General features: G+C 41.9%; 1 protein-coding gene across 2 annotated transcripts; it reads left to right on the top strand.

The window, feature by feature from the left end:
- Positions 1 to 1,708: 1,708 nt before the first annotated feature.
- On the top strand, positions 1,709 to 27,992 carry ppm1ba (protein phosphatase, Mg2+/Mn2+ dependent, 1Ba). 2 transcript variants are annotated; one of them, XM_015944620.3, is made up of 7 exons: positions 1,709 to 2,041; positions 21,617 to 22,533; positions 22,654 to 22,771; positions 23,341 to 23,455; positions 23,627 to 23,684; positions 27,056 to 27,072; positions 27,724 to 27,860. In XM_015944620.3, coding segments are annotated over exons 2-7 (1,197 nt in total). In that variant the 5' UTR covers positions 1,709 to 2,041; positions 21,617 to 21,645; the 3' UTR covers positions 27,725 to 27,860. The 2 variants fall into 2 exon arrangements, with proteins under 2 accessions (XP_015800106.3, XP_015800105.3); XM_015944619.3 differs by lacking the exon at positions 27,056 to 27,072 and having other exon boundaries at positions 27,724 to 27,992.
- Positions 27,993 to 27,994: the final 2 nt, after the last annotated feature.

Consider the following 27,994-nt stretch of genomic DNA (forward strand, 5'->3'; position numbering starts at 1 on the left):
GTGTTCCAACTACAGGGGGATCACACTCCTGGGCCTTCCTGGTAAGGTCTATTCAGGGAATCTGGAGAGGAGGGTCCATCAGATTGTTGAACCTCAGGTTCAGGAGGAGCAATGTGGTTTTCGTCCTGGCCGTGGAACACTGGACCAACTCTATAAGCTTAGGGGGATCCTGGAGGGTGCGTGGGAATTTACCCAACCAATCTACATGTGTTTTGTGGATTTGGAGAAGGCGTTTGACCGTGTCCCTCGGGGGGCCCTGTGGGGAGTACACCGAGAGTATGGGGTACCAGGCCCTCTGATACGGGCTGTTAGGTCCCTGTATGACCGGTGTCAGAGCTTGGTCCGCATTGCCAGCAGTAAGTCAGGCTCGTTCCCAGTGAGAGCTGGATTCCGCCAAGGCTGCCCTTTGTCACAGATTCTGTTCATAACCTTTATGGACAGGATTTCCAGGTGCAGCCAAGGTGTGGAGGGCATCCGTTTTAGTGGCCTGAGGATCAGGTCTCTGCTTTTTGCAGATGATGTGGTCCTGTTGGCTTCATCAGAACGTGATCTTCAGCTTTCGCTGGAGCGGTTCGCAGCCGAGTGTGAAGCAGCTAGGATGAGAATCAGCTCCTCTAAATCTGAGACCATGGTCTTGATTCGGAAAAGAGTAGAGGGTCAGGGATGAGGTCCTGCCCCAAGTGGAGGAGTTTAAGTATCTCGGGGTCTTGTTCACAAGTGAACGAAAACGGGAGCGTGAGATAGGCAGATTGGTGCTGCATCTGCAGTGATGCGGGAGTTGTACTGGTCTGTCGTGGTGAAGAGAGAGCTGAGTCAGAAGGCGAAGCTCTCGATTTACCGGTCGATCTACTTTCCTGCCCTCACCTATGGTCATGAGCTTTGGGTAGTGACCGAAAGAACGAGATCGCGGATACAAGCGGCCAAAATGAGTTTTCTCCAAATAGTGGCTGGGGTCTCCCTTAGAGATAGGGTGAGAAGCCCGGTCATTCGGGAGGGGCTTGGAGTAGACCTGCTGCTCCTCAACATTGAGAGGAGCTAATTGAGATGGCTCAGGCATCTGGTCAGAATGCCTCCTGGACGCCTCCCTGGTGAGGTTTGTTCAGGCACGTCCAACGGGAGGAGACCTAAAGGTAGAGCCAGGACACGGTGGAGGGACTATTTCTCTCACCTGGCCAGGGAACGCCTTAGGATTCCCCTGGAGGAGCTGGCCCAAGTGGCTGGGGAGAGGGAAGTCTGGGCCTCTCGCCTTAGGCTACTTCCCCCGTGACCCGACTCCGGAAAAGCGGATGAAAATGGATGGATGGATAGATATCGTATGTTATATTATATTATATTATATTATAGAACTTTACATTATATTATGTTACACTGAGATATACATTTTTAAGAAATATATATTAATATTGTATTATATTATTGTTTAACACTTAACATCAATTAATTTGTAACACCTATTTAATAAATTTGAACTGAAATTGAGTAAATGACTAAAATGTGACTAAAATGTCACTCATTCTTCTAAGGGTCCATTACATTACGTATTACCGCATCTCCATCTCGGAGGTAAGTTGTGAGTGACATGTAAATGGACTAATCGTCTTTTAGCTCTGCGCTGCTTTTGTCCAATCATGGGCTTTACTTGTAGACTTTCCCCGCCCCCAAACTGAGAACCATGAAGAAACGTCATCTGCTTCGAACATTTAGCTTTAGCCAGAAATTAGCTTGGTGTTGAAATCATGGACACATTCTGTCACATTGAGGGTTTTTTCTTTCAACCTACTGTTTAAATTAGATTTAGTAATGTATGCTCATTTTATTTACTGTAAGGAACATGTATATAAAACCCTTATTCAGATGCAGGGACATGCTGAAAGGAGAACTTCCCGTGTGAAATGCTGGCTAGCATAGTCATCGAGCAGGGGCCGAGAATCGAAAAGTGGCTAACAGTAACTAGAGTTAACTCAACATCATCCAGTCTGTGAGCTTTGGCATATCAGCAATAAGCCATAGGGGGACAAATTGAGACTACATTTTATACAACGTAAGTAACGCCTAATGCTTTCATTATTAATTATTTCGACACTGGCTAGTTACCAGCTAACTTGTAACCGTCGGCAGTGTGAACAACTTCGCCAGCTAGTAGTCTTTGTTACTGACTCCAGTGTTAGACAGATTATGGTTTACAACCATATTTATTTTGCCAGTAGGAGTTATCCGCGTAATACTTTCTGTTATTGTTTACGTAAACATGTCCGAGTCCTACACGTTGAACGGTTTATCGATGTTTGTGTTTCTCCTAACGTCACCACAGTCTTGTAATCCACCGCTTAAAACTAACGAACATCCCTCAGGTTTCCACGGACACGTTTTAAAAGTGTGTAATTTGTCTGTAGTATTTTCCTGGCCTGGCTAAATATGTAAAGTGTTTTTTAAGGCTTTTTTGGTTTGTTTTGTGTTTTGGATTGATGGCACTGAGAACTTAATAGATTACAAGGATTCAACATTGTGTAGCTTTTTATGGTCCCATTTTATTTGTGTACAGTGCACAGAACTAACTACTAAACAGTCGTTTATCAGAAAGTTGTCAAAAATGGCTGTATTTTTTTAAATGTTCAGTTCTCGTTGACTCTTAGATTTGAAAACCATTTAAAATGTACAATTTATGTTTGGACATAGACATCAAACATGGCCCTAAAATGTTCTATAAATTGTCTAAAAAAATTCAGTCAAGAATTTCAATGTGAATCTGGAATCTGTGTTGGAGTCTGGTGACATTTTATTTATTGAAGGTGAGGATTCCTGTTTGTGTTCTGTATCTATCCTGTGTTTTTGAAACATCAGAGTAGGATTTAACTTGTTTCATTGCATTGCTGTGGGTATGTTTTATTGGGTTGTTGGTGTAATTGGCTGTGCAGTTGGCAGTGCATTTGTGTGACGGTGTGTTCCAGAAATGGCAGCAGCATCAGTGGTGTGTTTGTGTTGGCACCCTTACGTGAAATCCTGTACTTTGCCATTCTGTTTTAGTCTCCAGCTACTGTGAGTGTATGGGCAAAACGTTTTTATTTTTATTTTTCAAAAACAGATGCATGGTAAGATGCACTGTTAACTGCAAGTATAGAGGAAAAATATATGTTTGTGTCAAGATTGCTAGATGGATAAATAGCTGATGGGTGTCTGAACAGACTATGGAAATTATAAATGTGTTTTCTTAAAAAAATGGTTCAGTTTTTTTTATTTCATTGATATTTAATCACTGTGTGTTCTGTGGGACTATGGGTCCTTTTTATGATTATTTCCATTGAAATTTAGAATGCCTCCAAACTATTTATCATATGGGAAGTATTTTATTCACTAAATCTCATTGTATTTCAACATTTGATGCCAGGAAAACAAATTGATTGCAAACAGGCTCCCGGACAAAGGGAGCAGGTATGTACAGATAAGTGTGGTCTTTCTGATGCCAAGAAACCACTCACAGTCTAGTATATCACGGCACATTTACTTTCTTCCTCTCTGGCCATAGACTCCAGTCTGGTCAAGTAACAGCCTCATAGTCCCAGACTCCAGTGCGATGAAGACATTTGTGTTGAGAGAGATCTTGTTCATGGAAATTGACAGCTTGAGAAATGACCTCAGTGAAAAAAATCATCCAAGAGTTCTTCACCTCTTCAGTTTGTGAAAAGTCTGATTTTGGGTAAAACTGATCCTTTGCTAGTCACAATTAGGTCTGTAGACAGTTGCTATCACTTAGATCTTATACTTTATCAGAAGCAGATGTACATAATGGATGCCTCATCAGCACAAAGGTAATCTCATACCTAAAAGGCAATGTAAGCACATTCCATTTTAGCATTTATCTATACTGTCAGTATTTGCTTTTTTTACTCCTTAGAGACAGTTAACTTGTATAGCCTAACATTCATTATGTATGAATGTTAAGTGCATTCACATCTAGGGCTGCTCGATTATGGCAAAAATAAGAATCACGATTATGGTGACTGAAATTGAGATCACGATTATTTAGGACGATTTTTCAATTTATGTTGATTTTGTTTGTTTTTATTCAGTCATAAAATTGCTCAGGGCACAATCAGGACAAAAATAAGAAACAAAATGATCACTAAAATAACTCCTGATTCCCAGTATAAAAAGACCAATATACTTATAGCTCATAGTCTATGACCCAAGGGCTATAGACCTTGGTTTAACTCATTGAAGTCTAACCAGTACAGACCCAAATACCAATATCTTGCAAATACTGACAGCAAGAATTATACAGTGGCATTTATAACAAATAAATGCAAATAAATTGATGTTCACAAAATGTTGCATAACATTTATTTAGTCATGTCAAGGTGCTGTAGGAGCGTGCACTAGCACCGTGTCCTCAGGGAGATTAGTTATTATTTATCAGCGTGAGGAACTTATTTCTACCTTATTTGTAAAGTATTTATTTACAAGTCCATCAGTTAATGTAATAATTGTCCCAACCACAGCTGCACCCCCCACCCCCCAACCCGGTCTCAGCAATCAGGGGCAAGCTGCACGTGTGTTTAGCGCGCCGCACGCGCACATTTAGCCGTTTTTAGTGGCTCAGGAGTCCACAGGTGCGGTGTGTGTGTCACTCACTCTGGTTACTCCAACAGGGAGCCGACTCCGAGAGCTGTCTTTAGCGACTGACACATCACTACATCATTCCCTTTCCTAATGTCCTGAAGAACGGTCCGGAGTACAGGCGGAGTGTTTAGCTAACCTGCAGGAAATGTCGACGACAGTTATCCAGAAAGTAGCTAAGGGTTACCAGAGATGTTTCTGAGGTGTTTGCTAGGTATTTTTAAGTTAAAAAGTCAAGAAGGGGGTCTGAAAAGCTGCTAGAAATAGCGTCAAAGTCACTAAGTTGGCAACACTGTGGGAGGAGCGCTTCATTTGCAACTCAGGGCAGCGCAAGCGGGAGGAGCTAATAATCGGCTTGTTTTGTTTTTTATAATCGTTCAAAACTCAGATCGTAATCGTGATTAAAATTCGATTAAGTGAGCAGCCCTATTCACATCACAAAATGGCTTTGCTTTTATCATTTTGAGAAACTTTATGCTGTCAGATGGCAGTATTAGTTGTTAGAATATTGGCCCACCTTTTTAATGTGTTGTATACATGACATTGTCTTTTTTTCCAACATAAATCAGAAACATCCTGGAAGGACTGATGTTAAAATCATCTCTAGCTGGGAACTGAGGATTAGGGCTGCACAATACATCGCAAATGTATCGCCATTTCAACATCGCCATGCGTAGGGCTGGGGGTAAACGATTATTTTTAAAACGATTATTCTGACGATTATTTTATCGAATAGTCGACTATTCTAATGACTATTTAGAAAATTAATCTAATGATTATTTTTCTATTGCACAATTAACAAAAACCAGAAAATCTCAAATAAATTCCTCAAAAAAATTGATAAATTCTTACTGTAAGAGAATAAACACTACAGGCCTTCCATTTTGTATAACACTGCTTTTATTTTGTTGCAGTTGGTTATGTTCTGGTGACGTGTAGAACTTGGGAGTGCAGGCTGCTGCCTGAGAGGTGGTAGAAGATGGAGTGTCTCCATGCTGCTTTGTTTTGGTCACTTATGTGCGTGAGGCGAGTGGTCTTACGGGTTAAACCAAACTCAGGTGATATTTTACACTAAACCGAAAACCCATAACACTCTAAATGTAATAAAAGGGAGATCTACACCACAAAAAAAGATGAACTCTAAACCAAAACGTAACAGCTTATCCCAACGCAAGAAGCTGTTAGAGAAGATGCTAACAGTAGCTTTACCAACATTAAGTTCAAGTTACCAAGTTTAAATAAACCAAAAACACCCAGCAGCAAACAGACCAGCACAGAGAAGAGACTGCTACCACCAAAACAGCTCTCCTAATGTCTGAAAGAAGCTCCTTAATGAAGGGAGAAGCGCTCCCGGTGATTTTCTACATCTGCGATGGACACGAAGCAGCGCATCTGACCCCGGAAGTTGTTGTCCGTTGCCGGGAGACGAAGGGGCAAAACAGGAAAATAATCTAGTAGTGGACGGACGTTGTTCCGGGTCTTCGGTATTTGGCGGAGATGTTAGTGAAGGCGGAGAAGAGGGCGAACTAGAGGAAAAACAGGCAGATTCCTCCTCTATTTACAAACTCCTGGGGATGCAACAAGTGGGCGCGGTGCGTCGACTACCGGATCTGACGTCGACAAATTTTTAGAATCGAGCCGTCGACTTCGTCGAGGCTTCGCTACAGCCCTAGCCATGCGCAATATGCATATCGCAAAGAACAGAAAAAAACGCAATGAATGGTCAACTCAAATGCTTGCTACACATAATGCATTTCTTCAGTCAAATGGAAGCATGATGTTTTTGACAAATCAAATAGAGCTCTTTACCCATTTGGCCAGTTGGGTGGGTCCTTATAGGTTAGATGCCCGCCCCCTAGGCAGAAGGCACTTAATTTGGATGGCTAGCAAACAGCTGCGTTAGCTTCGTTCTGCTCTTTCTGCCAATTTTCTTTTTCCAGGGTCCACTGATTGCCTTTTCTTGTTTATTATCTTTTCCCCCTTTCCTCACATCTTTTGATCACAATGCTTTTCCTATTTTTTTATAGTTTAACTCATTCACTGCCAGCCATTTCCTGATCAGAAAAGCCCTTCCCTGCTAGCGTTTTTCAGCGTTTTTACTGTTTTTTTAAGAGTCACAGAGCGTTGCGAGCATACACATATAAATATTGGACAATGGGTTTCCATAGACTCCAATAACATGTTTTTGAGCTAAAATGGGAGGTGGCCACCACCGCCATTTTGACCGTGTCACAGGTTCCGTCAAGCCCAGACAATTCCACAAAAGGGAAGAGAGGTGGAGCTGGGGGTGGGGCTGTAAGGCTGGGATCAACTGACGACACCCGGTCGAACTAGCTACAAGCTAACCTGAAGCTAACCCAAAGCTAACGCAGAGGTGGGAGCTAAGCTAACGGAGGTAGCAACCTAGCTACAACCGGAGTTAACTGTGCACAACACCAGAGCTTCTAAGTCAGAGATACGCTGGGCTGATCGCTGGGTAAAACCAGGTGGAACACAGAGGTCTCCGAGAGCTCCACAAGCTGGCAGCTGCACAGCAGACAAGCGCCGCTGCGATCTGAGATGCGCAGAGCTGCCGCTGGGGAGAACTGGGTGGAAAGGTTTCCATCCCAGAGCTCTAAAAGCCGGCAGCCCGAACAGCAGACAGAAGCTGCGATCAGACAGAGATGCGCCGAGCTGCGGGGAGTGGAGAACCGGGTGGAAAACATCGGTCTCCCGAGAGCTCCACTAGCCGATAGTCGGAACCCAGCTCCACCAACATGTTATATTTCAACCCATTTTCTAAAGTGCAGCATTATGTTAAATGCACTGGGTTTTACCCTATTAAATTTTAATTTCATGGTTAAACAGTACATGTTAAAATCTAAGCTCAGCTCGGCAGTGACCTAAAATACATAAATATAATTTTACTTACCGAAAAAAATGAAGTGGAGACACCTTGGACGCTCTTTTAGTGCAATTAATGCCACAGCAAGTCATTTGTCCAACAATTGCACAAATGATATCCAAAAAAGAATACACAAACACAGAGACTCAAAATCCCAGAACAGTTTCCAGGCCAGACCGAGGCTCTACTGAGGCCTTTCCATGGAGCTAGCTCTGTGGTCACGTGGGTCTGATGCTCATTAATTATACAGAATTTTAGGCTTTTAATACACTTAAACAGAAGAGTGAGAAAAAAATCCACCCCCCTCAGAGTTGTCGTGAGTGTAAACTAGATCATTTAAACAAAAAACATGTTTTGGTACCAGGCTGTAAACATGTTTATTTCTGCTGTGAAATTGGTATTTTTAACATGGGAGTCAATGAGGATTTGCTCGCTTCTGACACCAGCCCCCAGTGGATGAGGGTGGAACTGCAATTTTTGTCACTTCCGCGTTGGACTCAATTTTTCACCCGCATTGTGGGGGCTTGGTTGCGTGCTAGGATGATGTCAATGCTAAAACTACCAAAACAAAGATGAAACTCACCTCTTAAATCAGGAAGAATTTCCGTGTTTTGAGTGTTATCCGTTCTTTCATAATCTGTTGTCAAATTGTGAGCGGCAGAAGCTTTTCCAGTTCTCTCCTCACTTTTTTTTACAGCAGCGGCCCAAAACGATCTCCTAACACATGGATTTTCTGCATCCTGATCATATGATATGTGACGTACGTGGATGAAGATTGGCTTTAGAGCTGGGATGTTTGTTCTCACGGTGCAGGAGCTTGTTCCGACGCCCACACAGTAAAAAAAAATGCAAATGACGACTTTAGTCGTCATTGGCAGTGAATGGTTGGATTTAAAATGACGACTTTTGGCAGTGAATGAGTTAAAAAGTAATTGTTTTAAATTTTTTTTGTTCTTGCGGTAAGTGTTTGTTTATTGCAAGTCATATAGTCATCACAATATTAATCACTGTTGTTGCGCATTCCAGGTTTTCCTAGTATTGTGCAGCCCTACTGACTGAGCATGTCAAATTCCACAGAACCTGAGAAAGCCTGGAGTTCTTTACATCAGCTGTGCCAGTCTAAAGCTCTAAAAGTAAAAGGAACTGTGCCAGTTTGTTTTCTTAAGTTTGGAGGTTGTCATTGCTTAATGTGCATTGAAAATTAAATGCTTATTTATTAAATGATAAAACATTTACTGGATTATAAAGTCTGTGTCAGGCTGAAGAACACCAGGCATTAAATTTCCAATCGATATTTGTCAGTCTAAAAAGAGACAATGGGCGATATATTCATGCAGGAGATGTTTAGACGTTCTGTGGGCCTGACACATTGCACAGGGCACTCCACCAATCACAGTTGTTCTTACTCAGTTTGCGGAAGCAAGCCACGAGGTTTCCACGTGAGACTTTGTTGTTTTCTGAATTTCACTGGTTATTTGTTGAGTCAATCATCTATAAAATGTGCCACAGTTGGTTTGTGCTGCACATGTGATAATAAAAGCTGTACTTGTGACCAGGCAGCCAAAAGTTGATGAGGATGAGTAACCCTCCACCTGTTGATTTGGGAAGATGTCTCTCAAAAGTTGAAAGGTAATATTTGGATGCTAATGGAGGTTATGAGATGCGCACCTGAGGGAAATTTTGAATGTTTTTCACATTTTGGATTGTGAACACAAGATTTGTTGTGGACCAACAATTTTTGGAGTACTTTTATTGGAAGTCTGGTTGCAAAAAGACTATTCTTGTTGGAGATGGTTCTGTTTTGTCAATAGTCTGAGACGTAGAACAGTGAGTTAGACTTCATTTTGAATTTACGCATGGTTTGACGAAAGTCTTTACCTTGTCTACAGTTATAGTTGAATCCCTGATTGCCATACATCACAAGCATCCTAGCATCCAGATGATGTGATACATGCACATATAACAAGTGTTGCAAAATAGATGCTTATTTGATAGGGCTGGGGGTAAACGATTATTTGACGATTATTTTATCGAATAGTCGACTATTCTAATGACTATGTAGACAATTAATCTAATGATTATTTTCTATTACACAGTTAATAAAAACCAAAACATCTCTAATTAATTCCTCAAAAAAATTGACAAATTGTTACTGTAAGAGAATAAACACTACAGGCCTTCAATTTTGTATAACACTGCTTTTATTGTGTTGTGGTTGGTTATGTTCTGGTGACATGTAGAACTTGGGAGTGCAGGCTGCTGCCTGAGGAGGTGGTTGGAGACGGAGTGTCTCCATGCTCCTTTGTTTTGGTCACTTATGTGCGTGAGGCGAGTGGTGTTACGACCCTTCCTGGGGAGTTTGGCTCGTGTGCAAAAAGGAAGGGACAATAACGGGATTTAAAAGTTTAAATTATGACCAGGTTTATTTACAACTACAAAAAATGATAAATCTTTCCATCTGCAGGTTGGGAATAATAAAACTAATTCTGCCTGTGGGGAATTAAAACAAAAGTACAAATAAGTAGGGATGTCCCACTGGGCAAAGATTACAGGGTTCTGGACCAAAATAAGGATCTCCAAAGGTCCAAACTGTAAACTGGGTGGTTAAACCAAACTCAAGATGATATTTAAAACTAAAACGAAAACCCACAACACTCTAAATTTAATAAAAGGGAGATCTGCACCACAAAAAAGATGAACTCTAAACCAAAACGTAACAGCTTATCCAAACACAAGAAGCTGTTAGCGAAAAAGCTAACAGTAGCTTTACCAACATTAAGTTCAAGTTACCAAGTTTAAATAAACCAAAAACACCCAGCAGCAAACAGACCAGCACGGAGGAGAGACAGCCACCACCAAAACAGCTCTCCTAATGTCTGAAAGAAGCTCCTTTATGAAGGGAGAAACGCTCCCGGTGATTTTCTACATCTGCGATTGAGACGAAGCAGCGCGTCTGACCCCGGAAGTTGTTGTCTGTTGCCGGGAGACGAAGGCGGGCAAAACAGGAAAATAATCTAGTAGTGGACGGACATTGTTCCGGGTCTTCGGTATTTGGTGGAGATGTTAGTGAAGGCGGAGAAGAGGGCGAACTAGAGGAAAAACAGGCAGATTCCACCTCTATTTACAAACTCCTGGGGATGCAACAAGTGTGCGCGGTGCGTCGACTACTGGATCTGACGTCGACAAATTTTTAGAATCGAGCCGTCGACGTCATCAAGGCTTCGCTACAGCCCTATTATTTGATGTGGAAGTTTGCATTCTCATTTGCAAGACTAATTTATAGGCATAGAAAATATTGCTCATAAAAATTGTTGGCAGAGGGCTTAAAAAATGTTGAAATGTGTTGTAGGATGCCCTGCTGTAACCAAAGCATTCATAGACATTCATTCAGTTCAGCACTACCTGTTGGCAATGATAAAAACAAAACCCCACAACATGCTTTTGCAAGGTTGAGACATGATGTGCTTGGTATTTTTACTTCAGTATTACTGGTGTTCCTATCTGAGTAACAGCACCAGCATTTATAACTGGAATTGAGGAGACTGAATTACTGATAATTGTTTTGGTTGTAAAGTTTACAAAAAATAACAAACTGTCAAGTTAAAATGGAGAAAGCTTTAGCCAGTGGATATCCCTGGTGTTTTCAAACTGTGGGGTGAATTTGACAGGATAATCTGGACATGTGTGGATCCCATCGACGGCTGAATCTCAAATTGATTTATCTTGTTAAAGCTGTCCTGCTTGTCTGAAGTCTGATCACTTCTGTTGGCCAGTTTTCAACAACCAGACTCAAACAGAATGAGTAGAAACAATTTTGATACATAATTAGATTGGAGTGAGGTCACTTTTGTCACTGTTGAGTCTTAGAGTTTAAATAAATGTTCACTATATTCTTGGTCACGTAAGTCAGGAAATGCACACGGAAAGCCAAGGATGTGCCGTCCTTCCTGACACATGTTGTAAGCATTTGCATCCACTGCTGCTGTGGCTGGCACTCAGCTGCCACACTAGGCCGTGTGTGACCACAGAGAAATCAGACTCATGGAATTGCTCCACACTTATCAGTGCATGCAAATATCAATTCAGTAATAAAATGAAGGATAACAGTGGGACAGTACCTCAATAGATTTATGACTTGATTGGCCAACTGTCACAAAACTTATTTTGTTTAATGTAATGTATGAGCCCCTTCATTCATCAAAATCTTACATGTCTAAATTCAGAGTGAACAGAAGCAAAAATTGCTTTGTAATTACAAGACATTTTTACATTGCTTCCTGTGCAGCAGAAGGTTCGTGTTTGCAGTTGTCTGGAGAAAATTTTTACTGAAGTTCAAAACATGGAAGTATGACAGAAGTACAATCTGTTTTGTGGAAGATGTTTTTATCAAATATTTCAGAATGACATGAGAATAAAACTTTAAAAGGCAGCCAGAATGTTTAATATATAGCCAGATCAGCTGTGTTCAAGGCCAGACAGCAGAATGCTGTTTCTGCTTTGTATTAACAAGCAACAATGGCATAAAACTAATGTTTCTCATATTTCAGTTCTAAATAGAAATGTCAGAAAAAATGTCTTTAGAAAAACCATCAGTCGAAATGGAGTCTGGCAAAGTGGCATCAGGCAAAACGGCCTCAGACAAAACGCTCACTGATAGAAGGGATTCATTCAGTTCAGTTCTGTTTATTTGTATAGCACCAAGTCACATCAAGAGTCAAATCAAGGCACTTCACAGAGTAAACATTCCAATTGCACCTTCCTTTCAGTCTTTTGCAGGGGTATAGGGAGCCTAAGTCACCTTTGCATCACGGGTCCCCGTAAGAATGAAAAAATTAATGTAAGTTAATTGGGCTAAAAATGCTAGTTTCTAATCCGCTTTGCCTTACCCCCTGGATCGCACACATATGTTGTACTGCAATTTAAATGAAAAGTAACGATGGGTGTTTTGGCCATGCCAATCACGTACTTTGAGATTTATTGTAAAGGTTTGTAAATAACACGACTACAAACTAGAAATTGGCACGTTGCATATGTGACGTCACCACATAACCTCATGTCCCCTAACATAGCTGCTACTTACCAGATGACCAGCTTTATGGTGGTTCTTTCCTCCTGTGGGAAGTCTGCTGAACTTACAGCCATTTTCCCTCAGTTTTCTCCGTGTCTGGTTCGATGACATCACTTTCGTGACTCGCATTTGTAGTTCTGGACTTATTTTCACACAAAACCTAAAATAGCGTTTTTCCTCTGTTAGAAAACAAGCACGTTCTTGGTATCAAAATGTGTCATTAAAATTCACAGACATCATATGTGAAATCCATGGCACAAAACAAGTGGAATTATAAAACAGCATTTTTAGCCCCATTGACTTGCATTCATTTTTTTCGTTGTTCCGGGGACCCATGATGCGGAAGTGACTTCGGCTCTCTATTGGGCCATTCCCATCTGTACTGGGTCGGCCCGGGCCGGGCAGCCCCAGTCGGCCCCAGCCTGGCCCGGTTGATTCCACACATCCTTGTCTTAAGCCCATGTGGGCTGATTCTACCCACCAATCAGAGGCTTGCTCTAATGGAAGGTGTGAATTTGCTGTCAGCAGTGGGTGTGTTGGCCCTGGTCAGCCTGAAGCAGACCCCCTCGAGAAGAGGGCTGAGAATGAGCCTTGGTTGGCCCGGAAAAATACCAGGCCACCCAGATATGTTAACAACCTACGCTACCCGGACCGGGCCGACCCGGTACAGATGGGAATGGCCCATAAATAATTCTGGGCCTGGAGGGCTGGTATCCAGCACGTTTTAGTTTCAACACACCTGATTTCAATCAGCAGGTAATTTAACAGGCTTCTGCAGAGCCTGATGAGCTGCTGCACAGGTGATTCATCCACTGAATCAAGTGCATAGGAGCAGAGACACCACTAAAACGTGCTGGATGCTGGCCCCCCCAGGACCAGAATTTAATCCCCCTGGTCTGTTGAGTTCAGTTCATTATGTCGATTAGTTAAAAGTTTCTTATGTAAGAAAACCCAGCAGATTGCATCAAAATGCATCCTGCAGGTGGCGCCGTTGTCAGGTCACTGCCAAATTGATGCATGTTGCTGACGTATCTGAACAGCAATTTGGATGTGATCTGAAAATAGTGCTTCTCTGTTCTTCTGATCTTAGGTGCGCTGTTCCTCAAACATTTGTGATATGTTTGTAATACATGAAACAATTAAAATAAAGGTAAAACTGAAACTATTGAGAGCAGCACCCCCTGCTGGATGATTCTGTCTTAAGCACTTTTATCTGAAAGCGGTTTTCGTGAGTACGTTTTATTTGATGGTGTTTTTCCTGAGTCTGTATTGTCTACTTTTTTCTGTGACTTTTTTCTGAGACTATTTAGTCATAAGTCTGATGGGTTTGAATGAAACCTAATGCATTTGCTCTATGGTCTAATCATGTCTGACACTGCTTGATCTTATGTCCGAAAATATTTTCCTGATACCACGAGGATGTCCTACAGTGCACACTGTACAGGTCACATGCCCTTAAAGAAAGTGAATCCCTAAAGATTTATAAGCGAGATATATTGATATTTTCTAAAATAATGTGTACCGTTAAAGTCCAATTTTCATTCAGTATTGTGACAATCAATAAAAATATATGTTCTCACATAAGGTAAGTAGTCAGCAAGGGCTCTGCTTTTAAAGAGCTTAATGTGACTGTTCATTCAGCTAATGTAGGAGCAGTTACTGTCAGACAAAGCATCCTCATGGATTCTGTGCATTGTTTGTTAATGCTTTCAGTAATGAGTTCTGGTGGGCCAAATAAGCTTTTAGGTTTGCTCCTCAGTCTTTTAAGCATAAACCAAAGTGCTTGAACTATTTATGGGTATGCAGCACTGTTAAATTGTTATTTTGTTTTTCCCTTTAAATAATATGAGAATACACATCGTAATGCTGAGAAGTTTCAAAATACTACCAAATCTGAGATGTTCTTTGTAAGGTTCATGTTTTTCTAAAACAATCAGAGATCTGTAATCAGTTTGTTGTTGGCTGAGAGGTCTTAAATAATCACAAGAGGCTTGGGCGGTATCCAAATTTGAATATGGACTAAGTTCCTCCGCATTTTACCAAGGTGTATGGTATTACCAAGATCAATAAAAAAAACTTATGATGTAAGCCTAAAGTGAACTACCAAATGGTTGGCTTGGACCTTCACTGATCAGAAACTGAATAACAAACACCAGTACTAAAACAGTAAATACATAACACACATAATAATAGCAATCCAAAAAGGTTCAAGTGAAGGCAACTGGACTTCTTTGGTTTCTTGAAGATTCTTTGTTTCTCATCCGAGAAGGTTTGTCTATTCTGACTGGAATATGGGAGGGTCAAGCTTTTAAACTGTAGCTGTCTGTTGTTGTTTAACGAGCAGAAGCTACTCTGAATACCCCTCGTCTCTAACCCCGATGAGTCGTTAGCCTCTATTGTGATGGAGTCGTGTTGTTTAGATGCAGGTTGAAGATTGAAACTGCTTAGGACTGAGGTTCCAAGCTGCATTATAGGTGCTGGAAAGGTGAAACCGAAGGCCTCCCCCTGTAGTGTAGTTTTTTTTTTTTTTTTTTTTTTTTTTTTTACATTTGACTTAGATGGCTTCCTTTACTCCTCTCTCAAACCACCTATCTTCTCCGTCTAGAATGTGAACTTCCTCATCTTCAAAAGTGTGTCCCTTGTCCCTTAGGTGTAGGTAGACTGTAGAGTCTTGGATTGAAGAGGTGGCTCTTTGGTGTGTAATTGTTGTTTAGTTTCCCTAATGTAAAGGTATGGACAGTCCTCACTACATTGGATTGCATAAACGATGCCACTACGCTTCTGTTTGGATGTTTAGTCTTTTGGGTGGACCAATTTCTGTCTGAGGGTGTTGTTGTGTTTAACGTTTACTGGGATTTGTGTTTGGAGTACAGTTTCTCTGATACTCCTGCCACATATGGGATGGTGGGGCCTTTGCACCTGTTTTCTTTTTCTTTACTAGTTGCTGCTTTGGATGCCTTTCCAGACTTCTTTCTTGATTTCACAAAGGCCCAGTTAGAGTATCTGCAGTTTTGGAGCTTTCTTGATGTGTTTCTCTTCCTTTTGCTTTCCTTCAGTCTTTGTGGGAATATTCTCAGCCCGATGGTGTTAAGTCCTGGTGACTTACATTTTTTGCTCCAGTGGCTGATATGAGTCAAAATGAAAATACTGCTCTGTATGAGTTGGTTTCATGTTGTCTTCAATTCTGAGACTTTCATCTTGTTAAATTTGCAGAGCACAGTCCAAGAAGGGCAGTTGGTTGTTGTGGGCAGCCTCCCTGGTGAACTTGATGTTCTTGTCCACAGCATTAATACGTTTGGTAAAGTCTTCTACTTCCTGTGTGATAATTTTGACTCATGTGTTGTCCACATAACTGAACCAGTGGCTTGGTGTTGCTCCACTGTAGGAGCTCAATGCCCTGGTTTCCATTTCCTCCATGTAAATGTTTGCAACAACCAAAGAAGTCCAGCTGTCTTCATTTGAACCCCTTTGGATTATCATGCCCTGGATGACTGAGAACTTTCACCAGCATAATCTTAACAACTTTAAAAAATGCAGCTTATGAAATAGTTATTGCCTGAAAAATGTGCATGTTTAACTTTTCTGGCTTCACAATAGGACTAGAGAACAGAAAACTCGCTTAGATGAGCTTGTGGTACAGACACACAGGTATTTTGGGACTAGTCGCGCGACATCTGGTTGACATGCAGCATATTTCCACCAGAAAACTGCGTTGTCTTCTCTTTTAATAATAGGCTCCCAACAGAAGGCTGCTATTTCAGCTCTGGCTCGCTCCTCTGCTGTGCCAACAGGACCTGCATCTTTCGCAGTCATCTTATGTTTGCACAAATTACCTCATCAGTGTTTCCCGGCTCTCCTTTATCGTTTGCTTCGAACCTGAAATACCCCCAAACTGTAGAAGTTGTGTTCTTTCTAGACACCAAGTCACTTGGTGCACGAATTTCCATTTTCACTCTCGCTCCGTGTCCTCTGCGCTGTCACGTGATGACATCACTTTCATGAACTTTATGGAATGTCTCTAAAATTTTGACAAAACATTTTAAACTATTTAAATCAAACAGAAAAGTCTGCAATACTGTTTTATAAATAAAACAACTTTTTAACATGTTTTTTAATCTTTGTCTCCTATGTGCACTGCATTTTTCACTGTAGTATTAGAGTCCAAAGGGTTCAGATGAAGGCAACTGGACTTCTTTGGTTTCTTGAAGACGTTTCACTTCTCATCCGAGGAGCTTTGTCAGTTCTAACTGGAATATGGGAGAGTCAAGCTTATAAGCTGTAGCTTATTTTGGAAAACGTGCATCCCAACACCGGCTGTATACGGTATTACCGTAATACGGCCCAAGCCTAAACCACAGGCCTTTTATTGTTTTTACACATGGTAAAAATCATCCAAATATACAAATGAGGCCAAGTTTGTTTATTTTTTAGCACCAATTCAGGTAAAGTTTTTGTCTGGTAATTTTGGTGGAGATTAGTAAGTCATTGTAAGGTTTTGTGTTGTGGACATTTGGAGTTTGGTTCTATTTGAAATTTGTCTAAAACTGCCTATATTTTCCCCATGAAGCGATTTAAGAACGTTTCAAGAGCTGTTTTTAATTATATTGCTGCGTGGATCAACTCTTTGATTTGGGTTGATGTTTGAGGTCTGAGGCGGTCTGGATGTGAATTGTCATTTTTCCTACAGCCTGGGGTATTTGAGGTAATTGTCTTGCTGCGTAGAAAAGTTGGGACTTATTTTTTTCTTAAGACATAGCCTGACCATGCAAGATGGACTGATTTTTTTGTTTAATATTACTATAATTGCCCTCAGCAAAAAAACACAAGAAAAGCTTAAGCTGCAATGTGGGGATTAAACACTAATGGGTAAGTCATGAAGTAGGAGGTATAAAATACATATTGAACCAGTTATATTTCAAATTTGCTGAATGTGGCAAAAATGATCTGATTTATAATGTTTTGTATACGATCTGCTCTATTTGCAAAGTGACGCTCACTTGGGTCTTACTTTTAGACATTACTAATAACAAAGACACTTGACAAAGCTTGTCGAGCTTGCCTATTCCAAATTATTTTTCAGCTCGTGAATGCTGTCAGTCACCCAGGTCATGGTAATCCAAAACTCAATCCAAAAACCTAATTACGAATCAGTTTCAGGCTAGGTCACACCCTCCTGCATCTAATCAAGACAACCATTCAAACACAATAGGCCATAATGACATCAACGTCTCCCCGGGGGGCGGGGGTTGGGTATTTTAGCTATAGTTTATAAGCGCGACTCTCTCATATTCCAGTCAGAATGGACAAAGCTCCGCAGATGAGAAGCTGAGTCCGGTTGCCTTCCTTTGAACCCTTTGGATTATTTTTCAGCTAATTCTTGTAAAACGATGTTGGACAATACTAGACATGGACCTGTGCCCATGGGCATATTATTATTATTATTATGTAGGGATGGGTACCTTTGACATTTGAATCGATTCGGTACTAATTCCCGGTACCTACGAATCGATACCGGTACTTAACGGTACCAATTTTCGATACTTTTGAGTGTTTAATATTTTTAATTCTCTTTTATAATTAAATATATATTTTTCTCAATATATAACCATATTTGATAAATATCACGATAAATAACATACAACTGTTTGTATTTTAACATCGTCCTTGTAGTTTTACAAGCTGACAATTAAACAGAAGCAAACATCTTTACTGTGAACTAAATTTACTGTGTATCTTCCTTTTGCCGTCCTTTTTCATTTGATTTTTCCTACTGGGAAGTTGGAATTTCCGAGGAGAAAGCGAATGCACCATTAGATGATAACAATTAGGGCTGCAACAAACGATTATTTGGATAATCGATTAATCGGACGGGGTCTCGACACGATTAATCGGATTACATGGGGAAATTTTTAAAAACTGCTAGGGGAACGTTATTTCTCTCCTTCCTTCACTTTATTAAACACAACATTATTAGAAAACAGTTCAATAGCAGAAAAACAACATGCCATCACCTAAATTGTCTTATAAGGTGTATAGACAGAGACCCTAAGCTACATCTATCTGTGACCTAAAATGCTTGGTCCAAGTTAAACAGCTTAAGGGCAATTCTCATCTGTTTTGTTTGATCTCATCTGTTGACATTTATTTTAAATGTAATTAAACATAGGCTGTGAATTAATCAAAATTGATCACCATTTCCAAAAATGACTGAAAAAATACCAAATAAAACAAAAGTAAATGAATGCCATCCTCCTTGCAATGATGCCCTGGGCAACTGCCATAAAGTCACATCAAGAAATGCTGCTGATCATTCCAATGATCCCAAATAGACTCACATTAGGCCACATGAAAGCAACTGAACCCAAAAATATATTAACCAGTATATAACTGCACTCTCACACAACACGCCTGCAGCAACAGTTAGGACTCCTCCCTCCCTTTTAAAAGCGTTTTTGCTTCTGAGGACATTGTGGTTGTAAAACCACATGCTAGTAGTCTGGCCCCGGTGTGATCAGCCAGTTTCTGCGGGAATGTGACGGCGGAACCAGGGCCAGATTAACACTTTGTTGTACCCTGGGCAACAATATTCAAGGGCTCCATCATCATGACCCAAGGATCACCATAATGTGGTCACATACAGAATATTTTACTGTAATATGCAGTAAATATATTCAATACTTGAATGCCTGACAACACGTAACCCGCCCAGAGTAACCTTTGACCCACCTCGTGTGGACTGACCAATGAGGAGAGGGTCTTAACTTGAGGCCCTCTCTTCATTGGTCAGTCTGCATGAGACTGACTCTCAACTGACGTTCAAAGTCATAGGCAGCGAAGCGTCTCTGTGCAGCGCAAAAGCCCGGGTGGACAGTTTGTTTAATATAGGGTGATCATATTTCCATTTCCAAACAAGAGGACAGGGAATCTGTGCCTATGTCGTCAAACTATGGCAACGCCACACAAACCACGTTGGGACCCATTTTTTGTAAGAACTAAATTAATATCAGATTATGCCAATAAAAGGGCTCTAAAACAATTCATATGTAAATATTTTGCATATTTAATGCAAAATCTAATTTTTCTGCTTTAGTGCTGCAACAAGGTTTTATTAATAATAAATTATTATACCTTTTGTTTTACTACAGCATCGGTAAGCTTCCTGTGCACAGATTATTAAGGATGCTTGTTTCAGCTGTGAGATTAGACGATAGGATCAATGAAAAAATAAGTTGTCACACACTCCATGGAAACTTTCAGAGAATCCACAAATAGTGGCTTTCAAATGGTTTTGTTACTTTTTGCAAGTTTAGAAAAGAAGCAGATGAGACAGCATGTCTGATAATTTAGTTTTTCATCTGATAATATTAGAACATGTCAGTAATGTCTGAGGGGCTTTTATAAACACGGTATAACTAATACTCCTGGAGAGGGTAAGAATTACACAGAGGCTTCTGGGGAGCCCAGTTATGGGGGGGGGGGCATTTTGCCTTGGCCCCCAAAATGTCTTGAAACGGCCCTGGGTGTGTGACTGAGTTTTGAAGGTGATCTGAATTGTATCAGATGTATAAATATGACGTGTATAACTTATTGTTTTTTACTGGTAAAAACGTGTAGTGGAGATAAATCTACCTACATTTTACTTTGTTTTCTTGTTTTTATTTAACTATTTTCCTGTCCTGTCTGTCTCTCATCTTCCTGCATCTCCTCATAATTCTCCAGAAAATCTGTTGCCTGGATTCTTACCTTTTCACCTCATCAGTTACTTTTGAGCAGATCAAAGAGATCTCCTGACCGCAAAGCGCAGAGCGCGTTTTCGATGCTGCGTGAGGTGACATCACCACAGCACAGGTGATGAGCTCCGCAGTAGCGCGCTTCAGGCACAAATAAGACAGAAAATAGAGAACATGTGCGGACATGAACGATCGTGTGCTAATTATAGTTTTTTGGTTGCGCCACTTTGAGAATGGACCGTGCGCTGGAAGCAGCTGCCTGGATCGCTGTGCAACAATGCGAAACCGGTTCGCAGCAGCGCAAGTCTGCAGGCTCTCCCTCGCGCTGATCTGCCGGTACCGGCTCTCTCTCGCGCTGATCTGCCTGTACCGGCTCTCTCTCGCGCTGATCTGCGGCTCTCCCTCGCGCTGATCTGCCGGCTCTCCCTCGCGCTGATCTGCCGGCTCTCCCTCGCGCTGATCTGCGGCTCTCCCTCGCGCTGATCTGACTTGCTCTGGTCTGTGCGCAACGGCGGGCGGGAAGGGGGGGGGGGGGGGGGGGCGCTTTTGGAAGAGTTGTGCGACACAACGAATCGATGACGCAATTCGTTGCCAACGCTTTTAGTAATCGATTTTCATCGAATTTATCGATTCGTTGTTGCAGCCCTAATAACAATGGTGGCAATGGAAGCTAACATATCAAGCTAACATTATATTAAACAGTTTATTTAACTGCTGGAGCAGATTAAAACGATGATGCCTCACACTTAGATCGTCGCTGGTTTCATCTTCACTCAATCACTCGTCACATTTAGTAAAGTGGAGCCAAACTTTAGAGCGCGTTCATGTTCTTCTAGTTGGAAATTCGGAGTTCCAAGGAGAAAGCGAACGCACCATTAGTGAAACGGAAGCTAACAAATCAAGCTAACGTTATCTTAAACATTTTATTTACCTACCAGAGCAGATTAAGATAAGGATGTCTCACTTAGATCGTTGTCGCTGGTTTCATCATCACCCAGTTACCCATCACATTTAGTGAAGTGGACCCAAGCTTTAGCGTGCATTCTTTTTACCATGCTGCTCTGTTTACAACTGGCTCGCAGGGACCGACGACATAACGCTCTTGCGCATGCGCAGCTGTCTAGGCATGTTCTCGTTATGAAGGACGGGTATCGAAACGAGGCACCGTTTCAAATGAAGTGAATCGGTGCTCGGTCGGTACTGTGGAATTCGGTCGGTACCTTAAAAAGTACCGAATTCGGTACCCATCCCTATTATTATGCAAATTGTCTTGTCTATTTATTTTTCTTTTCCCCGTGCTTGTCTTTTTTTGTCTCGCAGGTAGCAGTGGGTCCGTCTGAGGCAGAGCCATGGGTGCGTTCCTGGACAAACCCAAAACGGAGAAGCACAACTCACATGGTGAGGGCAACGGCCTGCGCTATGGGTTGAGCTCCATGCAGGGCTGGCGGGTGGAGATGGAAGATGCTCACACAGCTGTTCTCGGACTACAGACTCCTGGTATGAGTAGCTGGTCGTTTTTTGCTGTGTATGATGGTCACGCTGGATCAAGGGTTGCTAATTACTGCTCCAAGCACCTTCTTGAACACATAATCACTGCTAGCTTCGGAGCTGAAGATACACAAGGCCCGCAGGTTGGTCCAGACAGCTCCATCGGTGACTCCCAAGCATCAGTGCCTCCTGCAGTGGAAGCTGTGAAAACTGGGATTCGTACAGGCTTCCTAAAGATTGATGAGCACATGCGTAGCTTCTCTGACCTTCGAAATGGCTTGGATCGCAGCGGCTCAACAGCTGTAGGGATTCTTCTGTCACCAGATCATTTCTTCTTCATCAACTGTGGAGATTCTCGAGCTGTCCTGTATCGCAATTCACAGGTGTGCTATTCCACGCTCGATCACAAGCCCTGCAACCCGCGTGAGAGGGAGCGCATCCAGAACGCTGGAGGCTCTGTGATGATTCAGAGAGTGAATGGATCACTAGCTGTATCAAGAGCTTTAGGAGACTATGATTACAAATGCGTGGATGGCAAGGGCCCCACGGAGCAACTGGTTAGCCCTGAACCAGAAGTGGTTGTGATGGTCCGGGCACCGGAGCTAGATCAGTTCATCATTCTGGCTTGTGATGGCATCTGGGATGTCATGTCTAATGAGGAATTATGTGAGTTTGTTAAATCTAGACTTGAGGTGTGTGATGACCTGGAGAAAGTCTGTAATGAAGTGGTGGACACCTGCTTGCACAAGGTAAGTTTCTCTGCATGGCTTTTCTAGAGGGTCCAGCATAAATAACAAATTTACTTCCTGTTTAGAATTAGTAGCAGCTTTAATCACAAGACTCGTTACTTCTTTCTTTTCTCTATCTAGGGTAGTCGGGATAACATGAGTATGGTACTGGTGTGTTTGCCCAATGCTCCCAAAGTATCCGAGGAAGCTGTGATGAAAGAAGCTGAGCTCAACAAATATCTGGAAGCTCGAGTAGAAGGTGAGAAAGAGCAACTTTTCTGCTTTTCCTGCTCAGCTGGTACAGATTCTGACCTTACTGACTGATGCTTTTATGACTTCTGGGAATTTGAGGATCCACCGAATTAACAAAAGCAAAATGTATTTATAAGAGTCCGAAGTCAGTGAGTGTTATTCATCAGTGTTATCTGTGCTTAATCTACAGTAGGTTAAAGTGATTTAACCTTTGATCCGATGGTGAACTACTGTGTAGAAATAGAAACATTTTGTTCAGTTATATCAGAGCAGAGCTTTGGCTCAGTGTTTCGACTGAGCTCTAGAAGACAAAAAGAGAGGGAGTAAAAAGGGAGAGAACAGACTGAGAAGAATGCTCTGGCTGAACATCCAGCTGGCCTCGTGCCACTCTGCTCAGCTGCAACCCTCTTGGTGTCTTCATGTCTCTCACACTCATTTTCACAAATTCACTGGGAGAGCTTCCCTTCTCTCTTTCTGTCACACTTTTGTCTTTCTTCTGCTCTGCTCATTGATGTTGTTGGCTGGAATCGGCTTTGGGAATTCTGGGCTGTGTAACACGTCTATCGTTGTGTGTAGAGATGCTGTCTCGGCCAGGAGATGAGGCCTTTCCAGACCTTGTGACCGTGATGAGGAACCTGTCTACAGACAGTGGCATGCCCCCGCTGCCACCAGGGGGGGGACTTGCCAGCAAGTAAGGGCAACTATCTTTGATGGAATCCATATTGGTTTTAAAACTTTAAATACAACTCGTTGTATAAATACCCTGTAAACCTTCACATTTTTCCTTCTGTTTTCTCTTTTGACATGTAGCTTAAAATTATGAACCTGACACCCCATTTATGTATTTGTATTTTCCTCACAGACGCAGTGTTATTGAAGCAGTATACAACCGTCTGAGTCCATACAAGGAGGAAGATGGAGTGAGTACCTTTAAAAGAACTTTGTCCTTTACCCTTTCTCTATTTTCAGCCCCCACACAAAAATGCACACATATGCTGATGTTTGAGGATGAAAATTACATTTAAGGTGCAATTTGTTTATTTATTTATTTTAATTCTCAGGACTCACATTCTTTTGCTCTAACTGAGATCAATCCCATCTGTTTGAACTGCTTGGAGATTTGAGCATATTGTTTAATTTTCAAAGTCAAAGTAGAACTTAACAACATACGTCCTGACATTAAAAGAATGAATGAATGAACTAGGGATGCTCGATATTGGCCTTTTCTCGGTATCCGATATTGTCTGACGCCGGGGACACACCGGCCGCCGAAGCGCCGCAAAGTGACTGGAGGCGAAGCGCTCATGAAATTCGGTCGCTGCTCACTGCTCCTCAGTTCAGACCAGACGCTTGTTTCTCCGCTCCAGTCAAGGCGCGCCTCGTAGTAGGGCTGCTCGATTATGGCAAAAATAATAATCACGATTATGGTGACTGAAATTGAGATCACGATTATTTAGGACGATTTTTCAATTTATGTTGATTTTATTTGTTTTTATTCAGTCATAAAATTGCTCAGGGCACAATCAGGACAAAAATAAGAAACAAGATGATCACTAAAATAACTCCTGATTCCCAGTATAAAAAGACCAATATACTTATAGCTCATAGTTTATGACCCAAGGGCTATAGACCTTGGTTTAACTCATTGAAGTCTAACCAGTACAGACCCAAATACCAATATCTTGCAAATACTGACAGCAAGAATTATACAGTGGCATTTATAACAAATAAATGCAAATAAATTGATGTTCACAAAATGTTGCATAACATTTATTGAGTCATGTCAAGGTGCTGTAGGAGCGTGCACTAGCACCGTGTCCTCAGAGAGATTAGTTATTAGTTATCAGCGTGAGGAACTTATTTCTACCTTATTTATAAACTATTTATTTACAAGTCCATCAGTTAATGTAATAATTGTCCCAACCACAGCTGCACCCCCCACCCCCCAACCCGGTCTCACAGCAATCGGGGCAAACCGCACGTGTGTTTAGCGCGCCGCACGCGCACATTTAGCCGTTTTTAGAGGCTCAGGAGTCCGCAGGTACGGTGTGTGTGTCACTCACTCTGGTTAATCCAACAAGGAGCAGACTCCGAGAGCTGTTTCTTTAGCGACTGACACATCACTACATAATTCCCTTTCCTAATGTCCTGAAGAACGGTCCGGAGCGCAGGTGGAGTGTTTAGCTAACCTGCAGGAAATGTCGACGACAGTTATCCAGAAAGTAGCTAAGGGTTACCAGAGATGTTTCTGAGGTGTTTGCTAGGTACTTTTAGGATTAAAAAGTCAAGAAGGGGGTCTGAAAAGCTGCTAGAAATAGCGTCAAAGTCGCTAAGTTGGCAACACTGTGGAGGAGCGCTTCATTTGCAACTCAGGGCAGCGCAAGCGGGAGGAGCAAATAATCGGCTTGTTTTGATTTTTATAATCGTTCAAAACTCAGATCGTAATCGTGATTAAAATTCGATTAATTGAGCAGCCCTACCTCGTAGTTTTTCTTTTAACCACTTTGTGTCCTCCATCTCCTCTCTGCCTTTTCTCTGCTCTTTTCCTCTACGCCCCCCTCCCCCTTGCTGTCTGTGTGTGGACCTATGGTGTGAACCAGTTGTTAATAGCTGTCCTACAACTTTCTGCCTCTCTGTCCTGTCTGCTCTGGTTGAAAGACACCCAAAACCACACCCCCTTCACGTGGTCACACACACATGCACGCACGCACGCACGCACACACACACACACACACACACACACACACAGTTTGCTGTGTGTGTGTGTGTGTGTGTGTGTGTGTGTGTGTGGTTTTTATGCAGTGTCTGTTTACGAACACATTTGACTATCGCGGAATTTTAATTTGAAATGCTTTATTTTGTAAAATTTACCGGCCTGCCTCTTACGTCTAGGTTTGACTTCCTGCCAGAATTGACGCGGTTCACCCGCGGCTCACGAAAAAAATAGAGCAGACGCCAAAACGATGGCTGCACGGCGCGGGCTGGAGCGCCGGCGATCGGTGGCCCATGTGGTCTATAGAATAGGATAACAAGGGCGCCGAGGGGGAGATGTTGATGTCATTTGCGGTGCTTCGGCAGCCGGTGTGCCCCCGGCGTCAGACAATATCGGATACCGACAAAAGGCCAATATTGAGCATGCCTAGTTCATTCATTCATTCTTTTAATGTCAGGACGTATGTTGTTGCTAATTCTTTCCTTCTGCTACAGGTATATGTGTATGTCTCCAACAGCAGCTGGATGACAGTCTCCTTTAGATAATCCTGACCAATGATCTGGGTTGTCTGTAGGCCACAGATAATTATTACGTTCATGATGGGAAAATGATTAAAAAAATAATAAATGGTAAAAGTGAATTAATGATAAAAAAGGTTCAAATGTTTTAGGTTTTGAAAACGGATCAAAGTGAGACATCACTGAGCTTGGGCTCAGAGGTGGGGAGTGGGGGGGTTATCAGTTTGACTGTAAGCAGTGTTTACATATTAAAACACGTGGATACTTGGACCTAAGACTGAACGTCATGAGGAACGGGATGTGATATTAAAAATGTTAAAGGTGTTGAGTAATCATTTAATCAGTACATTTGCAGAGGTCTTTAGTAGGAATGAATGCCTTGTAAGTTGTACTGGGGGTGTGCGACCGATTAGTCATAAAAATGTATTTTTTCAGTGTTCCACACTTTTAATATGAAGTAGGTGGTTTTTCTGTCTAGTGAAAGGTTTTATGCATGTGTTTATGTGTTTGACATGCTAATGTCTAGATAAGTGTGTGTGTGTGTGTGTGTGTGTTGCGGTTGGTGTTTACCTGAGTATGTCCTGCTTTCTCAGTCAAGTCAGTTGAAATCATTAGCTTTGTTTTCCAGATGAACAAGAACACTTTCACAATGACTGAATAAACATGATCTATCTACTATACTCTCTACTCTTCCTTAGCGGTTTGGACTCATTGTTATATTAGCAGCTTTTTGGTCACTTCAAACATCGTAAAACAATAGGAAAAAGTTCAGTGTAGCTGTTCCTGTTTAAAAAAGTAAAAGAATTACTTGACAAGGACAGTCTTCGTCTCAGTACTAAAAACAACACAAAGAAACCTGGTTTCACGTTTTGCTGTTTAGTTGGATATTTTGAGGTGTTTAGATAAAGTGCAAACACTGTTTTACACACACACACACACACACACACACACACACACACACACACACACACACACACACACACACACACACACACACACACACACACACAAGGGGATTCATCTTTGTCTAACGGTGTGTTCACCCTCTTGATTAACGCAGCCCTCCTGTTTCATTTGGTAAGTTGCATATATAACTGTTAACCCCCTAACCTCCTCTTTCATCCACACACACACACACACTCACATGCACACACGCACACGCTTATAGGCATGTAAGTGGTGACCCTGCAGAGCATATCCCCCTGTCACCGTCATCGGTCTCTACCTACTCTGGTCAATTCTCTAGCATGTAGAGCACCTTGTAGTGTTAAAAGTGTGTGTGCGTCCGTGGAGAGGATGAGTTACCAGGTGTTTTTGGTCCTGTCTGTCCAACTTTCACTTCAGACACAAGAACGCATGCACCAGCCCTACACGCATGCATTACCACCTCATCCAGATTTTTCAGCAGCTGCACGCAAACAAATATCAGTTTCTGTCACTCCCCTGCGAAAAGCCTTGCAGTCGTTATGCTGGTGTGTTGTTGCATAACGAAGGTCCAGGGTTAGAAAGTGTGACCTGTTGGTGTTGTAATTGCTGTTTCCTGTGTTGGTTGTAAAATCAAACCCTAAAAGTCCAGTTAGAGTATAACAATCAATGAATCTGCCCTAAAATAACAAAGTGTGCCATTTTCTCTCTTAATTAGTTGCTATCTTTTGCCACCCTTCCTTCTTTTTTCCTCCCTGTTTCTCCCTTGTCTTTCCTCCATCCTTTATGACTTTCCTCTTACAGAATGGAGCAGATTTGGAGTGCCACTGGTAGCTGTCCTGCAGGATCCAAAAAAGAGAAAACTAAACAGGACCACTATTCCACATGCGATCACATCCACTCTCATGTTTTCATTTGACTTCAGAGAGTAATAGAAGCAGGAGTTTTACTGATTCGCCCAATGTGGAGGACTGCAAGTTATATTTCATTTATTTACATAAGCAAACGGGAGATAAACTGCACTACAGGACTGAAAACTCAACGGAGAGGTGAATAAACTGGGTTTGTTGGTCCT

This window comes from Nothobranchius furzeri, chromosome 12, assembly GCF_043380555.1.
Source record: "Nothobranchius furzeri strain GRZ-AD chromosome 12, NfurGRZ-RIMD1, whole genome shotgun sequence".
Taxonomy (NCBI): Eukaryota; Metazoa; Chordata; class Actinopteri; order Cyprinodontiformes; family Nothobranchiidae; genus Nothobranchius; species Nothobranchius furzeri.